This window comes from Hibiscus syriacus, unplaced genomic scaffold (assembly GCF_006381635.1).
Source record: "Hibiscus syriacus cultivar Baekdansim isolate YM2019G1 unplaced genomic scaffold, ASM638163v2 tig00002880_pilon, whole genome shotgun sequence".
Classification (NCBI taxonomy): Eukaryota; Viridiplantae; Streptophyta; class Magnoliopsida; order Malvales; family Malvaceae; genus Hibiscus; species Hibiscus syriacus.
In genome coordinates, this window is record NW_024061952.1 from 869,671 (window position 1) to 889,856 (window position 20,186).

At 34.8% G+C, this 20,186-nt stretch overlaps 4 protein-coding genes and 1 long non-coding RNA gene across 5 annotated transcripts; 4 read left to right on the forward strand and 1 right to left on the reverse strand.

Annotated features, from left to right (window-relative positions):
- Positions 1 to 2,195: 2,195 nt before the first annotated feature.
- On the forward strand, positions 2,196 to 5,505 carry LOC120161971 (nucleotide-sugar uncharacterized transporter 1-like). Its single transcript, XM_039172172.1, has 7 exons — positions 2,196 to 2,337; positions 3,164 to 3,309; positions 3,420 to 3,625; positions 3,716 to 3,809; positions 4,325 to 4,491; positions 4,758 to 4,928; positions 5,062 to 5,505. The coding sequence occupies exons 1-7, from the start codon at positions 2,208 to 2,210 to the stop codon at positions 5,330 to 5,332; spliced, it is 1,185 nt and encodes a 394-aa protein (XP_039028103.1). The 5' UTR covers positions 2,196 to 2,207; the 3' UTR covers positions 5,333 to 5,505.
- Positions 4,279 to 4,836, reverse strand: LOC120161979. The gene is made up of 2 exons (XR_005519519.1): positions 4,702 to 4,836; positions 4,279 to 4,517 (listed from the first exon to the last, which is right to left on the reverse strand). It is a non-coding gene; the product is annotated as an uncharacterized LOC120161979 (long non-coding RNA).
- Positions 5,466 to 9,172, forward strand: LOC120161268. The gene is made up of 4 exons (XM_039171543.1): positions 5,466 to 5,503; positions 7,138 to 7,375; positions 7,421 to 8,074; positions 8,159 to 9,172. The coding sequence occupies exons 1-4, from the start codon at positions 5,466 to 5,468 to the stop codon at positions 9,170 to 9,172; spliced, it is 1,944 nt and encodes a 647-aa protein (XP_039027474.1).
- Positions 9,173 to 13,623: 4,451 nt separating this feature from the next.
- LOC120161278 (pollen receptor-like kinase 2) lies at positions 13,624 to 15,790 on the forward strand. Its single transcript, XM_039171554.1, has 3 exons — positions 13,624 to 14,287; positions 14,391 to 15,038; positions 15,126 to 15,790. The coding sequence occupies exons 1-3, from the start codon at positions 13,624 to 13,626 to the stop codon at positions 15,788 to 15,790; spliced, it is 1,977 nt and encodes a 658-aa protein (XP_039027485.1).
- Positions 15,791 to 17,672: 1,882 nt separating this feature from the next.
- On the forward strand, positions 17,673 to 20,176 carry LOC120161996 (FCS-Like Zinc finger 15-like). Its single transcript, XM_039172196.1, has 2 exons — positions 17,673 to 18,386; positions 19,752 to 20,176. The coding sequence occupies exons 1-2, from the start codon at positions 17,944 to 17,946 to the stop codon at positions 19,915 to 19,917; spliced, it is 609 nt and encodes a 202-aa protein (XP_039028127.1). The 5' UTR covers positions 17,673 to 17,943; the 3' UTR covers positions 19,918 to 20,176.
- Positions 20,177 to 20,186: the final 10 nt, after the last annotated feature.

A 20,186-nucleotide genomic window follows, 5' to 3' on the forward strand; every position in this document is an offset into this window, starting at 1 on the left:
ATTTTTTGTCGTTGATCGTTACAATATTGACATGCTAGTTCACGGTATTAACATAACAATCACATTGCTGAGTCAGAGTTATCAATTCAGTCCATCTACCATGCCACCCGTCATGTTAATTTATCACCATGGACTGTTATATTAACATCGTGTACTGTCATGTAATCGTCGTAAACTGCTATATCAATATTATAAGACGAAAAAATGTTGATCAAATAGTTAGATGAAATTTATTTTTTAAATTAAAGAATCACATTAAAAATATAATATAAGATTCACATTAATTTTTTTAAAAAAATACAATCAATTCTAATGTCTTTTTACCTAACATAAATAATCTTAAACGTGCTTGGAATATTCTAAATTGATAAAGATAAAAAAAAGTTATATTTGCAATGGGAACCAAACTCAAACAAACATATAATATTAATATAAAATGCTGAATCCGATCAACGATTCATTACGCGAGTGTAGGGGTGTTTAAATAACCGAACTAATTCGGTTAACTGATCGAATCGAATTAGTTTGATTAATTCGGTTCGGTTATCGAATTAGTTCGGTCGGTTAATGGTTAAAAAAAATTTTAGAATTCGGTTAACGGTTAATTCGGTTTGAATTCGGTTAATTAACCGAATTAACCGAAATTAAATTTTAAATATTAAATATATTATATATAACATATGGGCTCAACCCAAACCATTTAAAACACAATTAATAATTTAAGATCTATTAACTTTTAAACCTAAATCAATATTAATTAATTAAAAAAATTATATAAATTTTTTATTTTATAATTATATATTATTTAAATTAATTGTAAACTGTTTTTTCAATTAAAAAATATTAAATATATTATATATAACATTTGGGCTAAGCCCAAACAATTTAAAACTCAATTAATAATTTAAGATCCAATAATTTTTAAATCTAAATCAATATTAATTAATTAAAAATTTTATCTGAAATTTTTATTTTATAATTATATATTATTTAAATTAATTATACACTTTTTTTGAATTAAAAATATTTAATTTTTATATAAATTAGAAAAATTTAAAAAAAAATCGGTTAATTCGAAAATTAACCGAATTAACCGAAATTAAATCGGTTCGGTTAATATGTTTGAAAAAAAGTTCGGTTCGGTTAAAGAAAAAAAAGTTCGGTTAATTCGGTTAAGGGTAATTCGGTTCGGTCGACCACCGTTTTAACCGAATGAATACCCCTACGCGAGTGATTGACGCCAAAGGAAACAGTAGTTTTGATCGTTGAGCGTGTAACCCGGCGAAGAAACATTATGTCTCAGTTGCGTCAATTTTAATAGATGATTAAAGAAAAATATCACCGTAAATATTAATATTTTTTACTAAAAATATTAATATTAAACGCTATTTAAAATATTTAACATTTTTCGATAAATCATTACATAAAATATTTTTTTATTCAAAATATTAATATTGAATTATATCAAAACTTAATTAATGAAATTAATATTTTTAATAAAAAGTAATATTTTAAATAATATTTTATCAATTAAGAATGCCATCCAGCAGCAGAACTACCGACAGGGCAGAAGACAAAAGCACACTGGTTTTCACGAGGATTCCAACACAATCTCACAAGCGAAGCACAAAGCCACGTACTTTCTTTTTGTTTCCCAGTAGTTCTTCAGGTGTCGGTCGGTAAAGATTAATGTGTAGTTTGTTTATTTTAAAATGATTAAACGTTGATTTAAATATTAAATGATTTAAATGTTGAATGATTTAGGGTCTGTTTGTTTATTTTAGAATGTTTAAGCGTTGATTCAAATATTGAATGATTCAAATACTGAATGATTTAGAGGCTCTTATGAATTAACTCTGAATATGAAATGTTATTTGATAATGACTCTAAATCATTTAAAATATATTTCTATACTAAATCATTCAATACTATCTTACTGAATCAATTAACACTGAATCATTTAAAGTTAAGAAACAAATACGCTGAATGTTGAATGATTCAACATTCAAAACTGAATGATTCTATTCAGAACCAAACAACCAGCCTCGGTCAAACCGTGACTTTCTCTCACTTTCCATAGTTTTTCGGTTCAGCTAACACCGCCACGTGGCTTCTCTATTTTCTCACATAAAAATTGAATATTTTATACTAAAATTAAAATGAATCAAAAGCAGAAAGCACTCTACTAAAGTGGCAGTGTGTGATGGATGTGTAGAAAACCCAGCAAGCTGAAAGAGGAAACCAAAATGCTCTGTAGCCGTGAGATTTTCAAGTTTTTAGTGAGGAAAGATGTGAGGAAGATACTGAAGCGGAAGGACAGCGATGCTGGCGAAAGAGGTAAACGAAAATGGGGTTCTTTTCCCACTCATTTTCTCGATTTTCTCATTTAAATTTGTTGTAGTGTGTTCGTTTCCTCAATTTCTTTTTGGGTTTTCAGTAATCGGTATTTCTGATATTGGGAGTTAAATGTTTAGGATTTTTCTCTAGAAATATTTTTTATTTTTTCAATTTTTTTAACGTTGTACCAATTTCAAGACTACATTTTTGTGAACTCTATTTCGCTTGCATTTCTTTAGAAAGAAATTTCGAATGCCTCTGATATTCATTTCAATATTAAGTAGGTGTTTTGAACTTTTCTTTGAAGCAATAATGTTTCTTTTTAGAGATCATGTTAGTAGAAATTAGAAATTAGCTCAAAATGGGTACTTGAAATGCTTCTCGTCATGACTGGATTGTACTACTAGACTGTTCTTCTGAAACGTTTTTCTTGGTTAAGGATGCATAATCTTAACACCCTTTTTTTATTATGTTTAATTGTTGATGATTTCTGGTGAATTTCAGCCTTTATTACTTTAAATGTCAATCTATTGACATCTATTTACTTTGCCGGAAACTATTGGAATCATTCGGTAATCCATCTGTGCTGCACTTTATCCCTTAACCTCTACTATAGGTTTTTAACTATCCTTTCGTGCTTAATAGCTCTGTCAATGTTCTGTACAAAGCACGGAACTCTATTTTACTGATTTTATTATTTCATTCGTGGATTGAAATACTTTAACTATCGGAACAAGTATACGAATTGACCGAAAAGCATTATTCTCTATGCTGTGTTTCTCACTTTTTTTTGGCTTCCTTCTGGTTCCTTGCCTTACAAATTCAGGGAAAGCCCTTGAGGACCTGCGAGCCTCACTCTTTAACAAATTCTACTCACTCGATAGTGCCAAGCATCAACGAACCTGTGGCCCTGTTGCTGCTCTTACATTCAACTTTATGGTTGCTGTTGGCATCATTTTCATAAACAAATGGGTTTGTATGCCAATTTTTCTCACATATAAAACAACTATTTTTCAAGATCTTGGTTTTAGATTTAACAGAATTATCCCATATGGCTGATATACTCGTTTTGTGTTTTTCAGGTACTTAAAAATGTAGGATTCGAGTTTCCGGTATTTCTGACTTTTATTCACTATGCTGTCAGTTGGGTGCTGATGGCCATCTTGCATTCGTTTTCCCTCCTCCCGGCATCTCCACCCACAAAATCAACCTCATTGTCTTTGTTTACTCTTGGTATTGTTATGTCTTTATCTACTGGTCTTGCAAATGTCAGCTTGAAATACAACAGGTTAGATATTTTATTTCTCTTTTAACAATAACTAACCAAACTCGCTCGGAGGACCTTTTGACTTAATTGTTAATGAATTTGTTTTTCCAGTGTAGGATTTTATCAGATGGCTAAGATTGCTGTCACGCCATCTATTGTCCTTGCAGAATTTATATGGTATCAGAAGAGGGTCACTTTCTCCAAGGTAACTTGATCATTTCTCTTTTCTGCGAACTTGGAAAACATGTGTTGTCATTTCAAGTTCATTGGCCTTAGTTTTAGCGGTAGCAAAATGAGAAAGTTCTTAGTATGGAGCTTAAATAAATTTTAGATTTTCTCTAGATGAAATAAGCTGCTATCATTTGCCATCCAGACATTTTTATTCACCATGTTGATAGGATAATGTTTCCCAAAAATTGGAAGGCATGTACCCATCATCAAGTGGATTTTTTTTATAAACATTGTCAAATACCTTCTTGAAAACGAGTTCTTATTCACTCCCTTGTAACTTTATGGACTACTAACGGCATGCACACTATTTGGCCCTCATAAATGTTTTAGGGTTTCTGAGCTCTACAAGACTTGAATTTATCTGTGTGCAACATCGCATGAGATTTAATGTATATTATGATATGCCGTTGTTATTTTTTTTCTACTGAACTCTGCATGTTGTAATATTTGTCCCCTTTTTCTTGAAATTCTTCCTATGTAATCTGTCAGGTGATTGCACTGACGGTTGTATCTATTGGTGTTGCAATTGCTACGGTAACTGATCTCCAGTTCAGCCTCTTTGGAGCATGTGTAGCGATGGCATGGATTATCCCTAGTGCCATCAATAAAATCCTTTGGTCCAACTTGCAGCAACAAGAGAACTGGACAGCATTGTCGTATGTTGCAAGCCCCTTTGAGCACACTTGTAGTTTTTACTTGTTGATGGAAAGGAATTCAAAGGATAAGCTTAGCCCAAGGAAATCAAGATAATAGATTATTTATTATCCATTATTCTTTTCTATTTTTTTATTAATCGGCAATAGAAAGTGGATCCGTTGCTTCGCCTGGGCTTTTCTTTTCCTTTCTTTTCTTCTCCTTGTGTTAACTTTGTTTCTAAAACTTCTCTATTTGGTGTTGCTGAAGTTATGAATTTGTTGAACAGGTTAATGTGGAAAACAACACCGATCACTCTGCTGTTTCTGGTTTCTATGATTCCTTTCCTTGATCCCCCGGGTGTGCTCGCCTTCCATTGGAGCTTCAACAATACATCGGCAATCCTCTTATCAGCTTTTCTCGGCTTCTTGCTTCAGTGGTCGGGGGCTTTGGCACTTGGGTAATAGATCTTTGCATTTATCATAAAATGTTGTAATATGCTAGTTTGTTCTGGCCAAACATTTGCTTTTTGTACGCTTGTCCCGCCTGGCCAATCTGGTACAGTTCTTGATTCTCGTTCTATCAACTTTCAGGGCAACGTCTGCCATCTCCCACGTGGTTCTCGGACAATTCAAAACCTGTGTTCTGCTTCTCGGAAGCTTCTACCTCTTCGGTTCTAATCCAGGCACAACCAGTATTTGTGGAGCGTTTATAGCTATCGGAGGCATGTCCCTTTTCACGTACCTCAACTTAAATGCTAAGAAGCAACCGGCACCTCTGAAAGTTTCCTCCGCTTTACCCAAGTCCAAATTCAGTGAAGGTAACGGAGAGAGCCACCATGGAAACGGCGCCGATAGTGTCTAACCGAAACGATTCTACGTGGATAGTATTCGACACAAGATGCTATTAATCTATTTAACCAAACCCTTTGCTGCTCTCCGTAACCTGATGGTTTCGATGTGGCGCAATGGATTAGAGTGTGTTTGCAGCTTTGTTTATGGGAAGTGGAAGCCTTAGCAGCTTTTGCTTAAAGATGTAACCGAGCCGAGTGCTTTAATCCGTAGGGCAAAAACACAGATGCTGATTATAGATTCAATTTTTAATATTTTTTTCTTGTGTGTTATCATTTCAATTGTTTTCTTTCGCGCACGTTATAAATGTGTTACAATCTTGTTTTTGTAATATTAATTATTTTGTTTAAATCTAATTATAAATTTATATAATATTAAGATGTCAAACATTATTCACTAAATAGTCTCATTTGAATTATTATTATTACCTTGAACTTTATTGAGAATATATGTTTAAACTATGATACATGGAGCAACGACTTAATTGAGCATGTTTAATTTCTTTAATGTGTTTGATTGGAAATTTTAAAATAATTTTTGAACAATTAAACTTAAAATATATGCAAGTATGAGAAAATATTTCTTTTTTTTTCCATAAATATCTTGAAATTTTGATAAAAATTAAAATATATTATTTAATTTTAAATATAAATTACTTTACCAATAGATTGAATATTGATGTTTAAAATGATAGGATAAGTTACACATGTAGTACCTAAATTATTATTTTTGTTTTGTTTTGGTACCAAAACTTATTTTTTTCAAAATCATACCTATTATTTAGTTTAGGTTTCGATTTTGTATCCTATCAATTTAGTGGTGTTCAATTGGTTAATTCGGTTAACCGATCGAACCTGACTACCCAAAATTTATTAACCGATTTTTTTCCTATAACCATTAATCGAACCAGCTATTTTTCAAGGTTTTTTTAACCGAAGTGGACTAAGTTCGGTTAATTAGTTAGTTAATCTAATTAATCAAAATTTATAAGTAATATATAAATAATATATGATATATTTAATATTTTCAGTTAACTTAGTTAAAACTGAAGTTTAAACACCTATAAAGCTAAATAATATATATAATATATTAAATATTTAATAATTTAAATTAATTTGATTAATTCGATTAATTAACTGAATTTCGAACTGAGTTAACTGATAACCGAAGTTTGAAAAAACTATTAACCGTTAGCCAAACGAATTAAAAATTAACTAGCCGCTTAACTGAAATAAATTTTGGTTCGATCGATTAATTAGATTTTAACCGAATTATGAACACCCCTAATTGTCATTAAAAAAATTAACAAAATTGCTTACATATTTTTTATTTATTTTTTTCAATGATGATGTGACATTACCTTAAGGTAATACGCCAACATCATAATTAATTTTTTAACGGCAATGTACCAAAATGAAACTTAAACTAAACGTTAGGTATGACTAAAAAATAAAGTTCGAATACCAAAACGAAATAAAAATAATAGTTTAAGTAGTTTACCCAAAATAAAAATACAGTATATTAGAATTAATAGTTATAAACTACTATAAAGGAATAAATTAATAAGTATATGAGTTAATTGTAAATGAATGATACGAGTCTAATCTATAAAAGTGAGACAAAAGGATTACGAACACTAAAACAACAAATAATATCATGAAAAGATAAACTAAATTATTATCAAAATTAAATAAATAATAAAAGACGTGAATGTACAAATTTAAAAGATATAAAATAAATATGAAAAAGATAAAATAAATAAATTTATATTAGATTAAAGTAAAAAAAAAATCCCTCTATTAAACGTGGTCGGGGTAGACCAGCGAAAGAACTTAAAGCTGCTTTAGGAGCTTCAAAAAACAAGTTTGAGGTTCTTACCTCAATTGATCCTGAAAATTTGTTGCTTGCTGATGATGGTAAGAAGCAGAGAGCAGCTTCTTTAGGAGTGTCTAAACTTGTTCAGGACTTAAAGTTGAAGAAAAAAGAACAGCTTGATAAAGTGAAGAAAATGGAGGACAGGGGTGGTACCCTCTTCCTCTCCCATTATTTCATGTTAGTTAGTTTTTGGAATATCTGAGGATTTAATAATCCTCATAAACAGAGGAAAATCATTAATTGGGCTACTAGCTGTCATATAAGCATCCTCTGTCTGCTGGAAACTCGTGTTAAGGAAATCAACTCTGCTGACATTCTAAACCGGAGTTTTAGTGACTGGGACTCCTATTGCAACTACAATCACGCAGTCAATGGTCGTATTTGGGTTCTTTGGCATAAATACCTGGCTTGTTCTGTCATCTCTGCGTATGATCAGAGTGTTTCGATTAAGGGCTCTTTTGAGGGACAAAGCTTTTGTGTCACTGCAGTGCATGGATTGAATGATGGTAATGCTCGGAGACACCTATGGAACCAATTAATCTCCCTGGATATTGTCAACCTTCCATGGCTGATTGGGGGCGATTTTAATATCATTTTGAACCCTGAGGAGAGCTCGGGTAGCATCAATACTTCTACTCTAGCTGATATCTCGGACTTTCGGAGCTGTGTGGAAAACCTGGGGGGTTTTGACCACTCGTTCACTGGTCCCTTACTTACCTGGTCAAATAAGCAGCAGGATTCGTATTTAGCTCGCAAACTGGACCGAGTCCTGGTGAACTCTGCTTGGATTGATGCTTTTCCTGAATCCGATGTGGAGTTCCTCGCCCCGGGGGATTCTGACCACTGTCCTGCTGTAGTGTGGCTCCGGAAAGCAGCCCCTGTGACTAGGCCTAAACCGTTTCGGTTCTTTAATTTTTGGGCTTTGCACCCGGACTTTTTAGCCATCGTTAGGGATTCTTGGTAGGTTCCAGTGGAGGGTAATCCTGCCCAAGTACTTTTTCAAAAGCTCAAACGGTTAAAATGTCCTCTCAGATATCTCAACAAAAGCCACTTCAATGACATCTCCAATCAGGTGAAACTGAAAAGAGAGGAGCTGATGCGTATTCAACTTGCAAATCTTTCTGCTGGCAGTATTGTCAACGATGAAATGCAAGCTGAAAGGGAGCTTCATTCCCTTGAAGAAGCTGAGATGCTTTTTTATAAGCAAAAGGCTAAAGTCAGTTGGATAAATGAGGGTGATCAAGGTACTCGCTTCTTTCATTCGGTGGTGGCTAGCAAAAGGAAAAGCAGTACGATAATGGTTCTTTTTGATCAATCTGGTACTAGGCTCGACACTTTCGATGATATGGCAAATGAGGTGATCAAATTCTTTCAGTATCAGCTGGGTACGACCGATGCAAATGTAAAGGGCTGTAGCACAGCTACAATTAAAGATCTCCTCAATTACTCCCTTCCCTTGGGTGCTGACACTGTTTTATGTCGTGATGTCTCTGACGTGGAGATTCGGAAAGCCTTATGGGGACAGGGAAACGACAAGTCCCCTGGACCTGACGGTTATAATCCTTTTTTTTATAAGGTTGCTTGGCCCATTATTGGAGATGATTTCACAACTGCTGTTAGGTATTGCTTCGAAAACTCTTTCATTCTTCCTGCTTTTAACTCCACAGCTGTTGTTCTTGTTCCCAAAGTGCCAAATCCTAGCTTAGTCAAAGATTTCAGGCCTATTTCTTGTTGCACTGTGATTTATAAGACCATCACCAGGATATTGGTTAAGCGCTTGTCTGCTGTGTTCCCCGACATGGTAACCAAAAACCAAACTGCTTTCGTTAAAGAGAGAAGCATTGTTGACAACACCCTCCTTGCCCAAGAGATTGTCAGGGGTTATAATAGGAAAAATATTTCCCCTAGATGTACGTTGAAGATAGACCTCCAGAAGGCTTCGACTCCCTTGATTGGAACTTCATTTTGGTTACTCTGAAGGCATTGGGCTTGCCTGAGAAATTTATTGGTTGGATTGGGGCATGCTTCACTAAACCGAGCTACTCGATCATGTTCAATGGCAGTCTCGTTGGCTATTTCAGAGGTGGCCGTGGTGTTAGACAAGGCGACCCTCTTTCGCCTTACCTCTTTGTTCTCGCTATGAACATTTTATCGAATTTGTTGAATGTGGCAGCTCTTAGAGGCAGTTTTAAGTTTCACCCCAAATGCAAAAGGATAGGCTTGACTCATCTTTGTTTTGCCGACGATCTCCTCATTTTCTGCAAAGCCTCCATTGATTCTATCATTGGTGTACAAACTGTCTTGGATGTCTTCTATTCTTTCTCTGGGCTCAAATTAAATATCAATAAATGCGAGATGTTTGTTGCTGGGATGTCAGCTGATCAATGTAGAGATCTAAGTGTGAACACGGGGTTTAAAGTAGGGAAGCTCCCTGTGCGATACTTGGGTATCCCGCTGGTTACAAAGAAGCTTATTATAGCTGATTGTCAGCCTCTTCTTGATAAAATAAGGGCACGGTTGAACCTTTGGGCTAACAGGCATTTGAGCTTTGCCGGTAGGCTCCAACTTATATGTGCTGTTCTTTTTAGTTTAACTAACTATTGGTGTAGGCAGATTATGGTTCCTGCTGAGGTGATCAGGAGGGTGGAACAGTTGTGCTCTTGCTTCTTTTGGAAGGGAGCTGATCTGCCTGCGAAGGGAGCTCGGGTGAGTTGGAAACAGATATGCCTTCTAAAGTCTGAAGGGGGTCTTGGGGTCATTGATATCCTTGGCTGGAAAAAAGCTTGTTTCGTTAAGCTTATCAGGAACTTGTTGGCAGAGGAGGGTTCCCTATGGGTAGCTTGGATTCGTTCCTATATTATTAAAAGCTCGGACTTTTGGCAGTTGAACTTACCTTATAATGCTAGCTGGTACTTCAGGAGATTGCTGAAGTTGAGACCTGATGCTCATCATTTATTTGTTAATCGGGGCAAAGAACTTAGCACAAGGCAGATTTGGGAGGCCATTCGCCCTGAGGCACCTAAGGTTGTGTGGCATCATCTAGTTTGGTTTGCTGGACGTATCCCTAAGTACTGTATTATTCTTTGGATGGCAATCCTGGATATACTTCCTACCAGGATTAGGCTGTTGCGAATGGGACTTGCCATAGATAATGATAAGTGCTTGTTATGTAACTTGGAGTCTGAGACACGGAACCACTTATTCTTTGAGTGTGACTACGCGGGGAATCTCTGGAAGGCCATTCTGCAGCTCTATGGTGTTAATCGTCGAGCTTCTCACTGGGATGGCGAGCTTGCTTGGGCCACTCACCGTTTTAAAGGCAAATCCCTCATCACGCGAGTGCTTAAACTTGCTTTGTCGAGCCATGTGTACTAGATATGGAAGGAGAGAAATGACAGGTTGTTTGGGGGAGTCCCTAGACCGTGGTCTACTATCCTTGAGGATGTAAAAGCTGTCGTACGAATTAGGTTGCGTGGTTGCTCTATCAACGTAGCAGATCCGAGGAACGCTACTCTCTGCGCTAGCTGGAACATTGCGTGATATCTTGAAGCGCTTCCCCCTCTGTTGATCACCTTGTACTGGTTTTTGGTTATTTGTTGCTAGGGGATTTTGTTTTTTAAAACAGTTTGTTTCTTTGTAAAGTACTGGTTCATATGTAGCAGTCTTCTGCTTCTCTGGGGTAATAAATACAGATTATCCAAAAAAAAATCCAAAAACTGAGAGTAAATTAATTAAAAGGAAAGGGAAAAAATAAATTTAAAAGGATACAACATAATTAGCTGACTCTATTCTCATATGTAATGGGGTAAGGGGAGATAGGATAGTAGGCTGCCCTCAACGTCAGGTTGAGAGCAGCTTCCGTGGGAGACCTCCAATTATGAATTGCCCACCGACAAACATTAAATTTAATAAAAATCTTATTTAAGAAGGAAGCAACATGCTTAACATGAGTAAAAATGAAAAAACAAATTTCAATTGAATTAAGAAGCAAGCGATGGAAATTTAATTAAAAGGGAAAAAGGGTTTAAAATGAATTAACATGAAATTGAAAGGTCAAATTAAATTTTTTTAAAACAAAATAATGAATAAGGGGCTAAAGTGAAATTAAAAAAATGTAAAGATATCGACTGTAATTATTTCATACGTAAAAATAAGTGGATCCCATAGAGATGAAATTTGGGTCATCGGGCGTTTAATTAACTACTAAGCCCAAAAATAATACTAATTCATTTTATTCCTTTCAAACTTTGAATATAAAATAAAAATTGTTTTTTATTCAAGATCTACCATCAGTTTTTATCGAGAAATCTCAAGAAACACTAGATTTATTTGATAGTATTTTTCTTATTTTTTGGTTTTCTCCGATAGGATTTTTGAAAGAGAAAAAACAAGTTCGGGGTCGATAAAAAAGAAAAAGAAAAAGAAAACGAATAAAAATAAATTAACTTAAAAGAAACTCAATTTTATTGTTCTTATTCGTCATATTACAATAGGGGCAGCTGGAAGACCGAGGGAGAGTAGGCTGGAGACTAGTCTACGTGGAACACGAGAATGATGTTCTGCTAGTAGGAGATGACCCATGGGAGTAAGCCCTGTTGCTCCTTTTCTCATAAACACAGCTCGTCCCATACATTCTTTACATTGTTTGCCCCAACGAAAACGACCCAAGCCATTAGACTAATCGATGAAAGTGAAACTATATACAGCAACATTTAATATCCTCGTCCTGACATTCTCTTTTTAACATCTGTTTCATTTCAGGGAGTTTGTCAACTGTGTCCGAAGCATCAAAATCCTCTCCCCTCGAGAAATCCAGCAGATGAGTGTGGAGGGAGATTTCCGGAACTCTGTCCTGCCTAATCAGGCCTGTAGTAGCTCTGGCAATGTAAATGCATAAACTAGTATAGCAACAGGCTAATGACCATCACTAGTTCGGAGCTTATACAGCTTGTACAATAGGATTCGGTCTATCGCTTTCTATACGATATATATTTTCTGCCATAAATGGCATTCGCTTTCATATCCTTCTGCCGGCAAAAGGAGAGATGATTGGTGACAGAAGCAGAAAAGTTGGCAAAGTGTTGGTTTTGATCATGTAAGAAATTACTCCGTTTGCAAACCTAGGTTGATTCAATAGGTTCAGTTAGGGATGGGCATACCCGATCGAGTCGGGTTTTAAAAAAAAAAAGGATTTGAGTCAGATTCGGGTTTATGGTGAAAAATATCCGACATGACCTGGAAAAAAATATAATTTTACCTTATATATTTAGGAATAATTACAATAATATCCATCTATATATTATTTTTTAATTAAATCATTGTTTTTATTGAATAAAAATAATATTTTTATTATTATTTCAAGTAGGGTAGAGTCGGATCGGGTTTGGATTTTATGTAAAAAAATCGGATCAAGTTTGGATCTAGTGAAGAATATATTTTTTTAGTCGGGTTAGATTGACCGAAACCCGACTCATGCCTATCCTTAGGTTATGTATTCATTAGTAGCTCGGTAAGAACTAAGGCTAGAGTCTTACCAAGCCTTCGCATTCGAACTGTCAAAAACTTTGAATTCGCTTTTGATACTCTTTGTACAAACCAGAAATTGTGAATTTTGCGGCTTAACTTCCTTTTGTATGATATGTTGATTTGTACGAACATAGGATTTGTGTTACTATTTGTACATATTTCAGGTTCGATTCGATCAAAATATCAGTTTATTTCGATCGTCGAGGTGTGTTTCGGTCTATTTTGATTTTTCGACTCTTTTCGATCTATGTCTATATTTGTACAAGAATCTAATATTTCTAACCATAATTTTCTTTATAATTATATTTTTAAAAAAGTACGATCTTTTTAAACTTAGTAAATCTATATTTTTATATAAATATATAATTAAAATATAAAAATATGATAGACTCGAAAATGATATACCCAAACTTATGGATATCGAAAATATTAACTACTTCGTTTTGGCCCCTAAACTGTTAGATTAAACAATTTCTTAGACCTCAATTTGTTTTGAAACTAAACAAAATAAGTCTTAATACTCTCAGTTTTTGGATTAATTGCATCTTTGGTCCCCATTATTTTGGTTAAAATACTTTTCTGAACATAAAAATATAAGATTACGAAGGTAATACAGAATAAAAATGGATATTTAGTTGTATAATATATTTGTATCCAATTCAACGGTGACAGAAGAAAATGAAGAAGATGAACTTATCAACGGCGGTAGCAACTACCAAACTCCTTTCGAATTTTGGCTCCAACGGCCTTTTAACGTTTAACAGCACAGCAACTCTGTTTCTAGCGCTTTGATATTTATTATTCCAAATCCCATGAATGGCATCAACATCTCCTCTTGTCTCCAAAAATCAAAGCAATCTTTCTTCCCCTTGACACCGCGACGCCGGCGCTGCCACCACAGCAATGGCCTTTCGTCGTCAACTTCAGCTCATGATCCTACATCTTATCCTGCTGCATTTTTCCATGTTTTCTATTTCTTATGCATTGTCGGATCCCGAAATCCTTCTCAAGTTCAAATCCTCGTTGGCCAACAGCGCTGCTTTGAAGAAGTGGGAAAACAATTCCAGCCCTATATGCAACGGCATACGTGCTAACTGGGCCGGCGTCATTTGTTTAAAAGACACCGTTTGGGGTTTACGGCTCGAGAACATGGGATTATCAGGCACCATTGATGTCGACACCTTGACCGCCCTGCCTCGCTTGAGAGCCTTGAGCTTTATGAACAATAATTTTAATGGTTCCATTCCCGAGTTCAAGAAGATTTCTGGGTTGAGATCCATTTATTTATCCAACAATCGGTTTTCTGGAAATATTCCTGACAATGCATTCCAAGGCATGGTTTGGCTCAAGAAGCTTTATCTATCGAAAAACCAGTTTACCGGTCCGATTCCGGCGTCGCTGGCCACCCTGCCCAGGCTTTCGGTGCTTAAGCTCGACGGTAACCGGTTTTCGGGAGAACTACCGGATTTTGAGTTGAAACAGTTGCATGTAGTTGATCTCTCGAATAATCAATTGGAGGGTCCTATACCAGCTAGCCTTAGTAAGATGAAAGCCGACATGTTTGCAGGTGACCAACACTATTCTAATCCGAATCATCTAAAAAGAATAACATTTACTTTTATCACTCTATCATTTAATTAAATGTGTGATTATATATATATATATCGTAGGCAATAAAGGTGTTTGTGGAGCACCATTGACGGCATGTAAGTCGACCCCTGCTGATGATCCAAACAAAAACGTTGCTGCTGCTGCTCCTTCCAAGAAGAATATCTCAAGATGGGCTATTGTGATCCCTATTATAGTCGGTGTCCTCATAGCCATAGTTGCAGTCATCATGATCAATTGGCGCAAAAGGCAGCAACCGGGTCCAAAAGTGGAGGTTTCACCACCATCAAACCCCAAAACCAAAACAGGTCTCAAGGTACAAGACCGTGCTATCGCCGCCACGCCGTCGCCGCGCTCGAGCAACGGAATGAAGTTAGCGGAGTCCGCTACGAAACTTACTTTCTTGAGGGATGATGACAGAGACAAGTTCAATTTGCCGGACTTGCTCAGAGCCTCGGCCGAGGTGTTGGGAAGTGGGTACTTCGGGTCATCTTATAGGACTGAACTACCAAATGGGTCGGCCATGGTGGTTAAGAGGTATAAACAGATGACCAACGCCGGGAAAGAAGATTTCCAAGAGCATATGAGAAGGATGGGGAGACTGAAACATGAAAACGTGCTTACTCTCGTCGCTTATCATTACAGGAAGGACGAAAAGCTCATTGTCTGCGATTTTGTCAAAAATGGCAGCTTGGCTGTTCATCTTCATGGTTTGTTGAGCGAACTTTCAATTATTTCAAAATTTTGCTAATATATGTTCAAATATATAGTATTTTTGACGATGTTCTTTCCTGCAGGCCATCAAACTTTGGGGCAACAAGGCCTTGATTGGCCAACTCGATTGAACATCGTGAAAGGAATAGCCAAGGGGCTGGCGTACCTATACAAGGAATTGCCTAGTTTGGTCGCACCACACGGTCACCTCAAATCCTCAAACGTTCTCCTCAACGAATCCTTCGAACCACTCCTCACCGATTACGGACTGATCCCAGTGATCGACCCGGAGAATGCTCAAGCCTTCATGACGGCCTATAAATCACCCGAATTCGTGCACCACGGTCGAGTCACGAAGAAGACCGACGTATGGGGTCTCGGTGTACTAATTCTAGAGATTATGACCGGGAAGTTCCCCTCCAACTTCTTGCAGATGGGAAAAGGAAGCGGCGAAGAGGACTTAACGACATGGGTGAAATCGATAGTCGGCGACGACGAAGAAACGTCGTCGATCGACATGGAGGCGTTCGACAAAGAAATGGGAGCCGTAAGCGATCGTGACGGGAAAACGATGCTCCAGCTGTTGAAGATCGGGTTGAGTTGCTGCGAAGATGATGCACTGAAGAGATTAGATTTGAAAGAAGCCGTGAACAGAATTGATAGATTGAAGCTCGGAAACATTAGCAGTGATGAGGAATCTTATCAGCAATATTGGTCCAGTAGTGGCAGTGACGAAGACAACAAGTGATGAATGTCTCATGAATTAGGTTCATGTACGATGTCTTAATTTGTGTGGAAGTTTATTGAAGGGTGCAACTGATGTTAGAGATTTTATGTTCTATATATATATAAGCCACTCAATATTATAACTATATATTAAATAACTTTGTTTTTTCTTTTACTTTTTATTTAGACAAACCTACTATTTTCTCTTTTTAAAATTTTTTTATATTATCTCGAAGGCTAATTTGACGTGACTTTCTAAAAACACTTTTAAATAAAAAAGTTCGTTTTGAACTCAAAATCAATGTCAAACATATAAAAATTGGAAAAAAATAATAATGGTGGAAACGATTATTTTAAACCAAACTCAAAAGTTAGGATTTGTAGTTTTTTCAGTTTGCGTTTGAAAGTAAATTATAGTTTTACCCTTACTAATATATGAGTTTCACTCAATTATTTATTTCTATTTTGTTTTGATCATTTAATATTAAAATCCTTAAAAAATAATTTATTACTTAATAATTTATTTTAGTTACTTAAAAATAAATAAAATTCATGGTTTATATATTAACATATTAATAGTGAGTTATTATGAAATATATTTTTATTATAATTATATTTTTTTTATTATAGTTTAAATTGAATTGATATATTTTATATATCATAATATTAATAAATATAAATATAATTTATATTTTTTATTTTTTATTTTTAATTTACAACATAATGTTTATAATGGATATATTATCTTTTTAAACTCATTTTTAATAATAATTCTAAACAAATAAATTTTTAACTACATTTTTAATAATATTTTTAAAAAAAATTATTATCGCATTTTTAAAAGTAATATCAATCCAGATCGAACGTCGACCATTGGCCTTTCTTATTTTTCTTCCTCTGTTTTGTATATCTTAATTACGTTATTTTGGTTTTTTTCCCTTATTATATATTTTATTTTACGTCATCTTTTTTATTATTTTATTGATATGTTTTTATTTGAAATATTTAAATTAATTCTTTCTTATTGATAGACACTCGTGGTTATTAAAGATAGATCAACTTGTGATAAAGTTAATTTGTCATTGTATAATCATTATTAAAGTCAATTTTTTTAATTTAATCTTTATAGTTAAAATAAAAATAAGAAATAAAATTAAAATTATCGATGATTACCAGTGATTTTGACAATATCACCGTTGAAAGAAGAAATAAATAAAACACTTAAAATTATTAATAAATATTCAAAAGTAAATACACAATTTTAAATTTCGAATTATCAATATAATTTTAACTTCTTTTAAAATTTTATAATATATCTACGGTTCAAAAAGAAACCTAATTTATAATTTTATTTAACTTAAATAAATTAAATTTCCAGTAAACTATGCATTTAGTATCTAAACTATCAGTTTTAGTACCTAAACTTTTAATTTTTTTTAAAATTATCCCTAACGTTTTGTTTTTATTTTATTTTAGTATCTCACCGTCAAAAATTTAACGTGTTTAATATCTAAACTATCAATTTTGATATGTTTTAGTACTTAAATTTTCAAAAAAAAAATCAAAACTTAATGTGAAATTTTGAATGAGGATACTAGAATGAAATAAAAACTAATATTTAAGTATAATTTTAAAAATTAAAAGTTTAAATAAAAAAACAGATTAAAAACAATAGATAATTTTTTTTTTACCAATTTTATTAAAAAATAATAACAAAATCAATAATATATTTACTTACCAATATATTAAGCAGGCTGCACGTCAGATTTTATTTAAAAAAAGCATTTTAAAAGAAAGAACAAATTCATCAAATTACCTGTACAGATCATCCTATAGGCTTGAGTAATCTTAAAAATACCAACTTTCCCAATTATTTTTGTCTTTAACCCTTTTTCCTTAATTTAGCCACCAATCTGTTTATATTTTCTGAGCAAGGAGAGAGGGTGAAAGGAGAGAAGAAAGAGACCTGATTGATTGAAAACAATGAAATAAATAAAGCTTTCGTCCCTCTCCCTCTCCCTCTCCCTCTCCCTCTCCCTCTCCAGCTTTCTCATTCAGAAACGAATACATCTAATTCACTCCTTTCCGATTTCCCCCTTGCTTCAATATCCTATATCTTCCGTAATTACGACCCAACAAGATCCTATGAATTGAATTGATCCGAACCGAATCGAAATGGAAAATTTTGGTGGGAAAAAGAGACCCGCCATCAATCTCAACCTGTTCACCAGTTTTTCCCCAACGAAATCCACAAGGAACTTCCAAGACGGTGTGGTTGGGCTAGGCATAGTAGCGGCTATGACTGATGAAACCTATACTCGTCAGCCTATTTGCTTTGCTCCGTCGCCGAGATCCGCCACCTCCGTGCCTGTAGTTCCATCTGTTCAAGCAGCACCCAATTCCCGAGGTGGCTTTAGTTTGGAGAATTCCGGTGAATTATCTCAGAACCCCGATTGTGTTATTTCTCATTCCGGCGATAATAGCAAAGGTTGCAGGGCTTTCACTTCTTCTTCTTCGGTTATGGGTCAATTCAAGAGGGAGTTTTGGGGTGATGACTTTCTGGCTTATTGTCATCTTTGCAGGAAGGAACTCCTTGGTTTGGATATTTTCATGTACAGGTATTGGATTTTGATCATCTTCTGATTGGTTTATGTTTTCAGTAATGTTGGGTTTTGATTCTCGACGATGCTTTTGCTGATTTACAACGAATTGATGCGTAAAAGGATGTAACGATTGCTTGGATATGATTTTGTATAAGTTTTTGTTGATTAGTTTATGGTGGAGTTTTTTGAATCAGCTTTGTTGAGTAGAATTGAATTTCTTGGTTAAGTAATTGACTATAGTTTCTTCAAAGGCTTTATCTTTGGAAAAGATATCTAAGGATCCAAAGGTCTGTAGGATTTAATAGAAAATGCTATGACAGGAAGGAGAACAATGAGTATTCAATGACAGGTGGCTTTTTCATTGTTTGAATACTAAGCCAGCTTTGGTTGACCTTACTCTTAAACAGACCACTTTACTATAACATTGGCTTCATTGTTTGAATACAAAGATGCAGTCAATGTTGCTTACTATAAGTTGTAAGCACGTTTGTTATAGACTTTAGCACCGTAGAATCTACCACTTTACAATCCTTGCTGTATCTTTGAAGTCGTTAGCATGCTAACTGCTTTATCAACCATCACTGTAAGGGATAATTAATTTTGATTGTGTTTTTAGTTTTTACTGCCACTTCATTTGTTAAATATCTAGCAAATAATGCCTGCTGCAATGTGATTTGTGAATGATGTATTGAGTTGCATTTGTTACTTTTTTCCTTTGGAAGATGAAATTGAGATGCCATAAATTTTGGATGTTGCTGTTTCATTGTTATAAAGTTCAAAGTTTCAATTCAGTCGTGCTAAATCACTTAATTTTTTTTGAAGTGTGGCTTGAAAAATAAGGATTTATCATATAATCGAACATTGTCACCATCTGACTAATTGGACATTTTTGAAGTAGAATCTGTATGAAGAAAGGGGTTCGTTGTAAAGTTACACATCTTTGTTGTGTCTTCTGGATCAAAACCTTGGTTCCTTTTCCTAGTTGACATATTACTTGGACTTGGGGAGTAGTGTAGATCTACATATCAATGTATGCCGGATATTTATTTGGCCGACAGAATACTTAATGTAAAATGAAGAGTCATTTTAATTTGGTGGAAAACTTGTCTTTCTTCTGTTTATGGTCAATTTATTCCTGAATTTTAGTGGTTATGCCCGTTTGCTTGAGATATTTCTTGATAGTGAAATATAATAATGAATGATATATGCATCTGCAGCTCGTATGTGTTGTTGATTGTCAACTTTTGAACAAGACAAAATTTCCTTTCCTGGTGTCCCCAAAGCCAGCCTGTGTTTCCTTTGCTTTTGGGGAATATTATAATAGATTGATACTGATGGCATCAAAGAATCTTTTCACTGATAAAAACATTGGATTGGCAGAGGGGAGAAGGCATTTTGCAGTGATGAGTGCCGTGACAAGCAAATTACAAAGGATAATAATCACAAACAAACATGTAGGGCCGAAGACAGGAAGAAACCACTCTCTGAGTCTGCACCCCACTGTTCTGGCCCGCAGGTGTTGTTCACCGTGGTTGCTGCCGCATAGACTATTACTTAATCATTACTTATACATGATACATAATTAAATGGACAAATAAATGAAAGGAAAGAAGATGGCAACATGCAGGTGCAACTGCAGAATTTTGGTAGGATTTTGAGTTTCAGTTTCAGCATCTGAGTGGAACAAGAACCATATGATATTTCCTTTTCCTTTTGGCCTTCAGAATCTCAAGGCTTTTCAGCTTATTGTATATAAGAAAATGTTAGCATATTTATATGTATTATTATGAAGAGTTCAGATGCTATGAATATTAT